At 38.0% G+C, this 13327-nt stretch overlaps 1 protein-coding gene across 7 annotated transcripts in view; it reads left to right on the forward strand.

The window, feature by feature from the left end:
• The window catches only part of rbms3 (RNA binding motif, single stranded interacting protein), a 359271-nt gene that overhangs the window by 319017 nt on the left and 26927 nt on the right, over positions 1-13327 (forward strand). For all 7 annotated transcript variants that reach the window (XM_088602080.1, XM_088602079.1, XM_088602081.1 and 4 more), the window contains 4 exons: positions 875-981; positions 4121-4164; positions 7598-7694; positions 10817-10867. In XM_088602080.1, the coding sequence (XP_088458206.1) occupies positions 875-981; positions 4121-4164; positions 7598-7694; positions 10817-10867 (299 nt within the window). The remainder of the gene's footprint in view (positions 1-874; positions 982-4120; positions 4165-7597; positions 7695-10816; positions 10868-13327) is intronic.

Here is a 13327-nt window from a genome sequence, read left to right on the forward strand (position 1 = left end):
TAGAGGTTGGGTTTTAGTGCAGCTGTAGGCCCACACCAGAAAATGTACATTTACATGCAATAAGTGGATTCTTACATGAGTCAGAATATAAAAAGCAGCAAAAAGAACAGAAAGCCTGCTGCTAAAACAGTGCTTCATGGTGGTGCGCCTTGATTTCCACGTTTCCCGGTGGACTTGTTTCTGTTCCTTCCAGCAGATCTGTTTATTGGCCATTAGTGGTCTGCACAATCAGGCTCATAAGCTTGAATGAATTTGCAAAGAACACAGTGCCTGATAATTTGAACACTGCACCTTGTACGATAACTTCTAGTATTGTTCTGGGTTGGCTTTGGAACTTTTATTTAAAAGGGCATCTGGAAGTACTTTTTCCATCCTGTTATTGACTGCACGTCATGTCATGGTGAAATTCGCAACAAAGACATTACCCAGACTCACCCAAAAGACAAAGACACTGTCATGAAGAAAGCCCTCACTTGCCTTTAAAACTGGCCAGCGTCTGCTGTAACGCTCAACCAAATCGTCCCAAAAAAAAAAATATATATTGTCATGCCATAAAGAAATTACTTTTGGCTGATGGAACAGCTGCTTATTATCGTCTTTAAGTTATTTACCAGCGTGATTATCCTGATTATTTTTTCAGCGATGTAAAGTTATGCACTTTAAAGACCTGCCAGTGGGTTTTTGATGTTCGGTTAGGAGGGCCTGCTGCCAAGAGCTGAGGCGAAAGACTGAAAGTTTCAGCACCAAGTGAAAAAAGGGGAAAACCATCTGACATCAAAAGCGCTCAGGTTTTACAAAGCTTCACTGTTTCCCTGGTATAATCGCATTCCTGTTTTTCTAACACGAACCCTGGCCTGTGCTCTTTTTTCCCCAGCCCCCGCCGAGCCTTTGCTGTGCAAATTTGCTGATGGAGGGCAAAAGAAGCGACAGAATCAAAGTAAATACCCCCAGAATGGAAGACCGTGGCCGAGAGAAGGAGAGGTGAGCGTGTGATGAGTTTAGTAAACAAGCACCTGCTGGACTCCTGCAGCTGGGCTTTTAAGAGCTTGATTAAAATCAGGGCAGAGCCTGGGAACAACAACAAAAAAAATCAATCGTGCCGCTCCAGAACTGAGGAAAGGGGGAAAAAAAAGACAGCCATGCTGTTTCGGAGACCTCTTAATACGCCCAGACATCTGGGCACATTTAAGCCATGCCTTTTAACCAGGCATTTAATCTCTTCTTGTGTCTCAAAATATATCTGGGAATAGTTAGCGCTAAATGATGGTCGCACTGTACTGCACCAGCACGACGTAGTACAAAGAGAATTTTTTTCCAGTTCCCTGGTGGAATAAAGATGGGAATATTGTTTTAACGGCAAGAACCTTTTAGGGGGGTAAATGCTTATGAAATCTGACTGGTGATATATTTCTGGTGTTTGAGCTGAAGGACATTTTTAAAAGGTGTCAGAAGCAGGGGTTCTCAACTTATACAGTACCATTACTAACTCAATGTAAAGTGTATCACTAATTTTATGCTTTTTCTTTTTCCAGTGTTTTGCTAATTGCATGTGACATTATAGACATTAATTAATGGCCTAGGCACTAGTACAGTAGGTTGGTTCAAATAGAAATGCCACAAAAACGTGTTTTGTAAAACCTAACAGCTGCAGTAAGCAAAATGCTGAAACTACCTCATCTGGCCACAGTGAATGTGTTTTACGTTTTGCATGTCTTTTGATGCTTAACTGATTTTTATTTTCTGTGACTTTTTAGTACAACGTCTGTCAGAAAGAATCTAACATAAAATTAGCAGTATTAGAGTTAATCCAGTGCCAAACTTTTTAAAGAAAACTGAAGTCTGTTTTGCAGACTGTGTCCTTTTAAAAAACTGTAATAATTGTGATTTTCTCAGTTTGCTTGATGGAGTAGCCTCTTATTCCTATCATGGGTCACAGAGCCACCCTGCAAGTGTAGGGCACAAGACAGAACCATGGTCTGGATTGGGCACCACTCCAGTGCTGGACACACGCACAGAGCACACAGGGCTAGTTTCAGGAGACCGTTTATCTTACCAGCATGTCTTTGGAAGGTACTGGAACAAAATTGTGAAGAAAAATAAATGCATATTTTTATGCATAAACTGAAGTTGCGGTCTTCCATGCCGCATATTAAAGATTAAATACTTTTAGCATAAACATTTGAATAATTCATCGTTACTAAAAGCTGAATTTTCTGTTGCCTCATTTCATGCTCTCATCACACATTCTGGGAACAAGAAAGACCGCTGTGTTAGAAAGTAAAATATTCTGTCTTCTGGCTGTGTAACAGTACAGACAACTCCATTTCATGAAGCACATGAAGAATGTTTAGAAGATACTTCAAAATAATTAATAGCAAACATTAATAGTCAGGGCAGGATGACATACGAAGGTCACCCTCAGAGTATTGCCCTAACATTTCAAAAAAAATCCTACAGGAAAACTGTGAGAGATTTGACTTTTACGTTGGCTGCAAAGTTCAGAAATATTCCTGCAGAGTCTCGCAACAATTAGTCATCAAACACATCTCGGAAAGGAAGGAGAAAAAGACTAGATGCATAGCAGGAAAAATAAGAACAAGAATAAACAATGCTGAATTTATTATTTAAACTGAACTACAGCATTGAACATAATGCTAAACCAGGACCTTTTCTTTACAATGTAGTGAATCCTAGTCAAATTGTTCAATTTTTAATCATTCTGTTTGGATCGCTGTAGTATCTGTAGTAGCTAAAAGGTTAGAATCAACCACTTCTAGCAGTCAATTCTGAATCTTTATGAATTTATTATGTTTAGTATTTGTTTAGAAATGTGTTCCCAATTTCTGATGCCTAATATTAAACCCAATAGCTTCTTATCAGTCTGTGCACCTAGTGCACATCTGAAGAAGCAAATGCATGATTTCTTTACAGTGGAAAATTGAATAAATAGCTAAAAAAACCAAGACAAGTCAAGACAAGGACTACTTTGTGGAACATTTAAAAAAACGTGTAAATACTCTCTCACTGGCTAACCTTGTGTTGGATAAAATAAGAGAAAAAAATGTTTGGTTTCAGGAAACATTAACATGAAAAGACACATGCCTTGGCACTAAAATGTGATATAGAAAACTCTGGTTGTCTTTGGAAAATTACTTCCTCGTGTAGCTGTTGTAAAAATATTAAAATGTACAAATTCTTTGTGGGGTTACAGTATATTGTCAATGGGCCTTATGTTCATGGTGAATAATTTACTGATGCCAAGTTTATATGAATGTCGTAGCCAGTTTGTGATACTACAGGACTTGTAATTTCATAATACATGTATTCAGTCTCTGGAGAAAAGAAATTACTAGTAGCTACTGTCGGTGGCATGTGTGTTGGATAAGACTAGCCCTGAGGTCAAATATTTTTATTTATTTTGTATTAAGAAGCTTTGTAAAACAGGTAATTTAACATTTTGATTTTCAGCATATTTTTAATAATACTGAGTTTGGGTATCTGATTAAGGCGAGTTACAACAATTAGGAAAAAAATCGAGAACAGGCATGCTTGCTTAAGCATTTATTTGCATAGAACCCTCTCGAGAAAGGAAAGGGAATTGTGTTGCTAATATGCCATCCTCAGCAACTTTTAGAAAGGGTGGAAATCTAGTTATCGCTCTACAGGGATGGTGCACCAGAAAGCACAAGACGAATTGCTGCTTGCAGGTTATTTGAAACATGAGTAAGGAATGTTTTTATTGCAGGTGGGTTACTCTTCAATCCAATAAAGAGAAAACAACAACAACAACATGAATTTCAGGGAATTATTTGCCAGCCAGAGTACTGACAGCATGAAGGATCAGTTTATCTTGGAAAGTGAAATAACAAAGTTAGGTCAAATCGGTGTGCTGCGCAACAGCTGCTTTTCTAATTCCACAAAGTTGCATAGTTGTTTTCTCTGTTTTGTACTTGTGTCATCACGTTATTGTTTTATTTTGCTATAAAACAAGTTTTAAGAAATTCCGGAAATATTTCTCGGTTTGTTTTGTAAAATTAGCCTCTGCTATCAGTCTATCCTGTAACCAAATGTTTGTACCTTGTTTTCTTTGCTGAATATCAAGCTGTTCTCTCTGTTTCAGACTGGAATGGCATTAACATATGACCCTGCTGCTATGCAGAACGGGTAAGGATATTTTTCATTGGTTTTATTTTTTCATTGAATTTCTAGTTGTGTTTAATTCTAAGACTCCTGGTCTCACAATAGATGATCGCTGATAAACACAGACTAGCACTTTGTGTCCCAGAACAAGACTTAAACTTCAGAGATTACCAGCACACTCCCTCTAAAAATCAGAACCATGCCCCCTTTGCAAGTGCTGGTTCAAACAGCAAACTGACGTGTCTGCTGGAGTACTGACGCAGTTCTCACCAGTACTGTGAGCTCACAGGAGTTTATCTGGCCACAGGGGGGCACCACTGCCTCAAACACTGAGGAAACTGGGGCTGGCTGGTGACTTTTATAGAGGTAAATACCAAACAACTGCAACTTGAATGAGCTGTGGATAAAAGGAAACGATTTGGGCATGGGAAGTGTGGACACAGCAAGGGATTGATAAAACTGATTTTTTTAGGTGTTCAAGAGCTGTGACAACTATTATGGTTTGCAAATGTGATATTTATAATCAAAGATGTGAATCATTTTTGTAGGTTCTTAAGCAGTCCTTTAGGCCTGAAAAGTTATCTGTTTGGTGTATTGGTACGTGATACTGAATACATTAAATATCACAAACTGTAATATCTTAAGCGCTTATATTTAATATTTTATTTTTGTATATATTTTAAACCTCCTCATTACTTATTTACTTTTACTATTTTATCATATTGATTTTTACTGTCGTTTTGTTCCCCATGGACACAACCACAACCAAAACACCACAGAAATGCAAATTGTTAAATTTGTTTCACATCTGAAAACATAATATTCTATAAAGGATCATAAACTCTTAAAATTGGGTTGTATACCAGAGGGCAATGCATTTTCAGAACTGTCAGCATCTGGGCTCTATGGGTCTACTCAGTCTGAAGAAGGTTCAGCACGGCATCACTTGAGGGCCTTTCAAGCCCACTTTGGATGATTAAATCAGCAGAGGATTATTAGCGTTCTCCTATTCTGTTATCATTAATAACATAATGAATGTTATTGTAGAATTCTGGAAACACTTTCTGGGGTCCTGCCATATTAAAGGAGAGCCCCTGTGGTGTTCTTACTGTGAGGATATGCCTTCCGCATGATTGTCTGTACATCAGCAATATGCCGGTGAGGAACGTGTTCCCTGCTAAAATGTTGCCAAAATGAATTTGTTAAGTGTTTGTTATATTCAGCTTTGCATCAAGTGCAAGGGGGTATTGGTAAGTGAGCGAACAGTTTGTGGCGTATATTATAGTTAGGAGTCATGTTCAGAGAATGTTCATCCTCAGAGAAGGAACAAGTCCTCTAAAACGACAGTATGAATCGGGGATTTGTGTAGACCACCCTGATGGATGTCAGTGTGAGTGAGGCAGAACTCCACTTGTAGCGATTACTGACAGTCTGAATGTCAGTGCTCGATCGATAAGGTACTGAGAGCTCATTTTGTGCCCTTCCTGTGCTGTGACATCACTTCCTGTGATGTGACAACAGTCCAGCCGGACAACACATGCCCTCATTCAATTATGTAACAACAGCTTTCTTGCTGGGTGAGAATGCCAGTTCAACGGCAGATGCCTGACACATCATTGAGCTCCTTTCGATGTCTGTGGGATGAGCTGGGAGGAGGTGTGGCCTTTAAGACTCACAGACCACTGCAGAGGCACATTCTTACCCAGGCTTTACAAGAGCAGTGGGACAGAATTCCATGAGATTCTGACGCAGAACATGCACTGCAGTTGTACAACGTGTGTTGTTTCCAGTGGTGGCCACATGTTCATGAACCCTGTTAACGAGAAATGTTAATCAGCTGAGTATTAACCCGCGTGATGTAAGAACATAAGAGTGCTTTAAAAGTATAGTATTATTTTCCTGATGATACCTTTTGTAAATTTGCTACAGTTGGAAGTGATAAGTTCGTTTTGGTGCTCGGTGTATAAGAAATAAAGCGCTGCACTTCGTGTTCTACATAGTCTCTAATTTTTTAGAGGGATAGAAAATCAATAAAATGTAGCAATAATAGTAATAAATGAAAGGTTAGAGAAATAGGGATAGGAAATAAATGTAGTCCTGCCTATTCCTATTGATTATAAACAAGCTCTCTGAAAGCATGGATAGATAAAGTCGGTAGCTAGTTATGATGCAGTAGGCAATTATGTCAAACATAGTGATTTACTTAGAACATAAATAGGTGGATATCAGGGAGAGAGCTGGATAAATGTGCCTGTTTTAGCACATTTCTGAAGTGGAGATGAATATTTGCTTGGCAATAAAATCACCACATACTGTAATGGGCAAATACAGTACCTATGTACAACACATGCCTTTTCATACTGTTTGATTTAACAACAAAGTGATCTTTTTTGATTACTGCAGTAAACCTGTGAGCCTTCTCATTCTCATCCCCTATGGCCTTGGTTTATTTAATTCCATTTTCTGGATTCTTTTCTGTCGCACACAAGTACACATATAGACTTTTCTTCTGGAAGCTCAGATGTTGTCATGGTGTAAATGTGCTACATATGGAAATTCTTCCCAGGCACTGAAACCTGGCACTGGGAAAGTGCCCACGCCACCTGCTTCCTCCATGATCCCTGTGGGCCACCCCACTGCCAAAGTGCACAACGCTGTAGTTCTGACTTCATGTACTTTCTAAAAAAAGGCATAGCATTGATTGTCACCAATTTAGTATAATGTGAGTGAGCTGGGTGTTGGATGATGAGGAGACAGGGAGGAAACTGGGCTACATGGTGACAGGCCTGGGGCGTGTCCCTTAGTCAAGATGTTTTACTGTGTCCAGCCGGGAAATCTGTTTGGAATCAGCACCGAACAAGCATACACCATAATTAAAACCTACCCCCAATTTGAGCATTGCATACAGTTAAGAATTTGACTCGTAGCTTAAATTTATTTTTGAAACTGCACCACTTCAAATAAACTCCAGCTCTTTCAAAATAAGTTAGTCAAAATAATATTGATGTCAGTTCCTCTCCAAAGTGAATATGGAGACAGCTGCTGTTCAGCAAACTGTATGAATTAACCATTAAGAGAAAATCTAGCTTTATTCTTATAACAAGATATATTTTTGTTGCAGAGCCTGTTCTGCGGATAACTGTTTAATAGTAATATACATTATTATTGGTGTACATACTATTAGTTTGTTTGTTTATATGCATTTTCTTTTGAACACGTTATGCATTCCTACAGTGGAAGGGGCTACTATACTGAATGCACAAATCGTTAAAGGAGCTTTAAATATGTAACAACAGTTAATACTACAGGGCATTTATTGGCCTTCGAACATGGGAAAAAATAGACTGCACTCCAGTGTTTCTAATATATAATGCAAATGAGAGCCAGTCTGTGCTGGCTAAGGATTATTGACAAAAAACTGTTCTCATATTGCTTCTTTCTTTGTTCTCATCCCCAGATTCTATTCCTCACCATACAGTATTGCTACAAATCGTATGATTGCACACACATCTATCACGCCGTTCATCGCTGCTTCTCCTGTTTCGACATATCAGGTGAGTAAAACACGGCAGATAAATCGCAAGCCGGGAAGCCGAGGGCGTCTTCGGTCTCTGTCTTTGTGGGCTACGGAAGCACGTTGCGAGTTCACAGCCGTTTTGCGGGTAGAGTCGAAAAAAAAAGGCAGTAAAAAGCAGAAACAAAGTCCTGGTGGGATCCAAAGAGTAAACAAGGAGGTGCTCATAACAGATAGGTCAATGTACAAAACAAGATATTAAATACAGAGTTTCCTTGTCTTCACTGTCTGGAAGTGATGTGTATTCTAACCTATGACATTATGTGATGTGGGTCTCTTCACCTTAGGAAATAACAGCTAATAACGAAAAGCAGCCTGTACCTTGCCTTTTCTAAATGTACTCGTTCTGTTGATGGGTGAACGTTCTCCCTGTGTTTGCATGGGTTTCCTCTGGGCGCTCTGGTTTCCTCCCACTGTCCAAAGACAGGCTGGTGGGTTACTTGGCTTCTGGGAAAGCTGGCCCTTGTGTGGGTGTGTGTGTGCCCTGTGATGGACTGGTGTCCCGTCCAGGGTGTGTCCTGCCTTCTGCCTGTTGCTTGTTGGGATAGGCTCCAGCTTCCCCCTGATCCCATGTTGGATAAAGCAGTTAGAAAACGGATGGACGTAGATGGATGAATAGACATTTCTGTGGTAAATGAAGTCAATGAAGAGTGAGGAAAATTCGACCTAAAGATTAGTGTCTTTGGGTTGCCCATTGACATACTGTACAGTAGATTGTTCTTTCAATGACACGCACTGTGAGGTGACTGTTTTGAAGCGAAAAAGTGGAGATGTGTCAGGAGAAACACATTTTGCAAGCCCTGCTAGTAATCTTTTCAGTCTTTCCTTCTTACCATCTGAGTCTCTAGTACTTTGTGTGCTTCTCTAAACCTTTACTCACCCACCTACCCACCTTTGTGCAGCTTGTGTTAATGCACCCCCCCATATAAGCTGCAAAGATATGTTTTGCATGGTGGAATATAAAAAAGTATTGCCCCAAAGCTAAAATTGTACATCACTAGTGGCGAAAAAGCTCACACTAGCATTGCAACACATGCACCACACCTTTTAAAGGGATCTGCCTTTTGTCCCTGTGTTCGATAGGGACATGCATAAAGTTAAAATGAACCTAAATCATTTGCTTAAGATCACATCAAGCAATGTGGGAAGATGCGAGTCCTGAAACATACCACTGGCAAGAAGCATTAAGTCTGAAACATGATAAAGGTATTTTTATTTGCAGAGCCAATAATTAAAGGTGAGTAAAACTTTCAAAAAATCTGATTTCAGCGAAACAACAATTCTATAATACGATCACTTCAGCATGTCTCTAATCTTATTATCTTATTATGAATAATCTTATTTCAATAGAAGAAAACCTACAGGGAAGTGGAGACCTTTCTACCCAGTCGTTAATGTGCTAATTGGCCAAAGGGTCAGCTTTGAAATACAGCTTTGTTCTCTGACTGTTCAGGATTTTTCAAAAACCCTCACTGCTTAAAATGGTGGAAGATGAATACCTATTTAATAACATTTTGAAAATCCAATGAACAGGTCAATTTGCCATGTCATTTCAGAATGGATGACAATGGCCCCCTGCATTATTCTCCAACATTTCTGTCGGTACTGTTTATGTTTAATTTGCATGTAGAAACCATCAAAGTGAATCCAGCTGCTGTTGATTATATTGAATAATTCTGTATAATAATATCGTATAGCGTTTCAGACGGGCCGTAATAGCAAAGTCTGACAAAATTGCATTACTTTTCTGGCAGCCATTACAAAGTAAAGATTATTTTATTGTCTTCAATTTCTCATGATATTTGCATGCTTGCTTTAACTAAGAACGAAAAATGACAAATAAACTGAGACTAGGGACCTCTGTAAATTAAATGTAGTACATTGAATAAATCTAAGACCTCAATATTGTCATGTTTTCTCATCTGTTTTTTTCCTACTTGCTCTTATCACCTGTGAGTGAATTCTTGTAGACTCTAACTGAGTTTTTGGTTTCTATTAAGTGCAGATTCTTTGGTTTAGTTTTAGCTGTTATGTGTAAGTTATACCTCTGAGCACAAGAAGAATGTGTTTTCTTGGGACTTCAATTAAAATGTTTTTCATGATTCAGAGCTAGTTTACAATTATAATACACAATATGATTTAATGTACAACTATTTATTTCTGTGCACACAAATACAAAAGCATTTCATGTTCTAAACACATTGCAGACATGTCCCTACAATATGATCTACATGCAATTTTATGTGGTTACAGTGAAAATATTTACTTACAAAAGTATAGATAAATATCTAACCACATTAATGTTAATGAAGGAAAACAATGAATTTTACAGGCTGAACAGTTTGAAACCCACATCTAACAGATGAAAAATAAGACTAGAGCCCACATAAAATGCATACTGAATGAGTCACAGAGTTAAGACAAAATTACAGTATATAAGAAATTCTGTACTTTTTGCTTAATAAGTAATACTGAACAGTATTTTCCACACCTCAAGAGAGTCAAATATCAATACATTTAAAAAATACTGATAACAACTGCTGATAGAGCAAAAGCTGCCATTGTCTGTTTTATGCTAATATGAGCAGATGATACTGTGTTGAAAGGTTTAATACATTTATTCATACCTAGCTTTGTGTTGCTTAAACTGTAGTAGGTAGTTTAAACACTGTGACAAAAATGTGGAATCTTGATGATGGCTGCTGTCTAGAAATCACGCAGGGGTCATTTCCATTCACACTGAAGTGGAATTTTTGGGAGGAAACATCAATACTTGCTCTCCACAAGATACTCACTTGGGATTTTTTTTATGTTCATTTTCTGTCACTGCCCTGAAAAAAAAAAAAAACAGACATAAATCAGTAACTGCAAGGTCATTTAGTGGAATGCGTGCTCGTTATGAAATCAGATTTTCAAACAAGAAAATTCTTTTTACCATCATGTTCAAATGGAAATGAAATAAGCAGATGAAAGAATTCTGGTACGGACATTTCTTTGAAGGCCGATGTTAACGGTCACTGACCTGAGTCAATTGTTTCCTGCCTTCTACACTTTTTGTCCAGCTACAGGCTGTTTTACTAACGATGGGCATTTTACACGCAGGTCCAGAGTACATCATGGATGCCACATCAACCATATGTTATGCAACCAACAGTAAGTTCAACAATAACTCCATTCCCTGCCCTCCTTACTCACAAATTGTATTTTCACATCTTAACTGTTTGAAATTCAATGTTTTCCTTTCACTTCGGATCTATATTTTGACTAAATATCTGAATTGAACAGTGCAAACCGAATGCTTTGTTGTTTTTCTTTTGAAGCTCTTTAGAACTACTTTTATACTGTATAATGGTCAATACCCAGCTCATTAACTGACAAACTTCACTGGTGGCTGACAAACTGATTTCTTTTGCACCGTGTTAATTATGGGTCCTGTATTCTTCTCCAAGCACAGCAGACATTTATTTCTTTACAGACGTTTGACTGGAACGCATAATGATTTAAGTTTCAAAAAGGCTTTGAAACTTTTCTTTACTTTTACCTTTTATCATGGCTGGCTGAAATGGGGAGACAGTACCGTGTCATTGGTATCAAGGGGTATTATGTATGCATATTCAGACATATGGTTGTATTTATCAAAAATGTCACCTCATACATATTTTAATACAATTATCAAAAGTTTTGGCAAAATATTTGGCAGAAATCTTATACAGTAAATTCCAACACTGCACAGTTTGATATTGAATAACAATTTCCCCTCTTTTTTGATTCCTCTCTTTTATCTGTGAATATCTATCTTTTATCAGAGAACTATGGTCTGGAACGTATTCTTGGATTTCAAAGAGGAAGTGGTTTTATGGTCTTGGTGTCAACTTTTAAAGGTCACCCCTGCGTGTGTCCCAAAAGCACCTACACAACAAGACCTCCAAATTATTTGGAGGAACAAGATGAACACAAATAGTACTGTTTGCTCTTGGTGTCCCAGAAGGTTTTGATTTGAGAGATGTATTAAAACTGCTGAAAAGCAATTTTGCCTGGATTAGAATACAGACTGTCAGCATGCTAAATTTTGATGGGGTGGATGGTAAATTTGGAATCCAAAGTAAACTTTAGCCTTTAACGAACCACGCTGAATAATGTGTTCTGCCACAGCCAATCAGAAAGCATTTGTCATCGCTGATCCTCAGACATCTTAAGTTTGTTTGGATTCCTTCATCATGAAAGAAATACTTGAGCAAGTTTTTTTTTGTTTTTTTTTCCAGGAATGTCTTTAAATATCCAATCAGCAGAAATGAATGAAAGTGCAAACAAAGGCAGTCATACACTCAACAGCCATTTTTGCAGTGTATTACAAATTACTATTAATGTCAGAAAAGATTCCCTTTCTGAGGTATTTGTAACATAAGCTATTTGGGAAATTTTCCTGTTCACAAAGCTTTTCTCAAATGTTTTTTAAAGAATATTGATGAATAACAATATCCATGATAATTTACCAAGCATTGTTGTTGCTTCATCTTCAAATACCCAGCCTTTTTGATTGATCTGGTCGTTCTTTATTTATTTATTAATTACTAAAGTACTAAAGACAAATTACATAGTAAGTACCAAACCGAGAAAAGAGAACACAAAAACAGGCAAATGAAGGGTTAATAACTAAACCAAATGAAATGAAAGAACTACCGTATGAAAATATGTATGTTTATGGTGGATATACACTACATATCACCGCTATTAGTGTTAAACTTGTTTTTAGTTGATTTTCATGTCGGTCTCCACACATACAGTAAGTCCTTTCATAACACTTGAAAGTATTAACTCTGGATGAACTATGGCTATCTCTGATACAAGAACAGGTATTATTTGTTTCAAAGCCCATCAAAAACCTCATTTAGAATGGAAATCCAATAACAATAATGATCCCCTTTGCATATAACTGTTAATTTTCCTCATTCTAGTCCTACAGTCAGGTCCCTGTCTGTCATTTTATTTTTTACTTCACATTTGCTGTTTGCTGTTTACATGTATACAGAATGTCATGCATGTCGTGCATCTGTCTTCCCTTTTAAAATTCCTGAAAGGGGGAACTCTCCTTGCTTTTTCAATTTAAATGTTATCACAGTTCCTTAGATTCGAGAATAAATGCCCTCGGGACTGAATGTCCGATTGCGTTTCAAAGTTCAGCAGCAATTCCTTTCAAAGCCATGAAACGTTTATCCAAATTTAAACCATACTGAATATAATGCAAAGTGAAGCTCAGAATGAAGAACAGGGTTAGAACAGATGGGGGGGGGAGAAAGTAATGTTCTAAGTAATGAAAGATGGTGGAAAGACGAGAAGTTGAAAGGGAGACAGAGAGGCATTCCATTGTGTGCTGTGTGCTCTCTAGCAGGTAGGCTCTGCTTCCCTCCAATTAAATCTGATGAACCCTGCAGAGCAGACATCATTCACCAGTGCGCTATCTGGAAATAGGGTGGAAAAACGTGAATGTGAAAGTGTGTCAGAGGAGCACGTACAGCTGGAACCCTTTTCAGTGTAAACTTTATTCAGGTGTAACCTGGCTTAAGCGCGACGTACAGTGCGATTGCTCAACTTTCCTTGCTGTTGGCAAAGGTT

Source organism: Lepisosteus platostomus, chromosome 12, assembly GCF_059453375.1.
Source record: "Lepisosteus platostomus isolate fLepPlt1 chromosome 12, fLepPlt1.hap1, whole genome shotgun sequence".
Classification (NCBI taxonomy): Eukaryota; Metazoa; Chordata; class Actinopteri; order Semionotiformes; family Lepisosteidae; genus Lepisosteus; species Lepisosteus platostomus.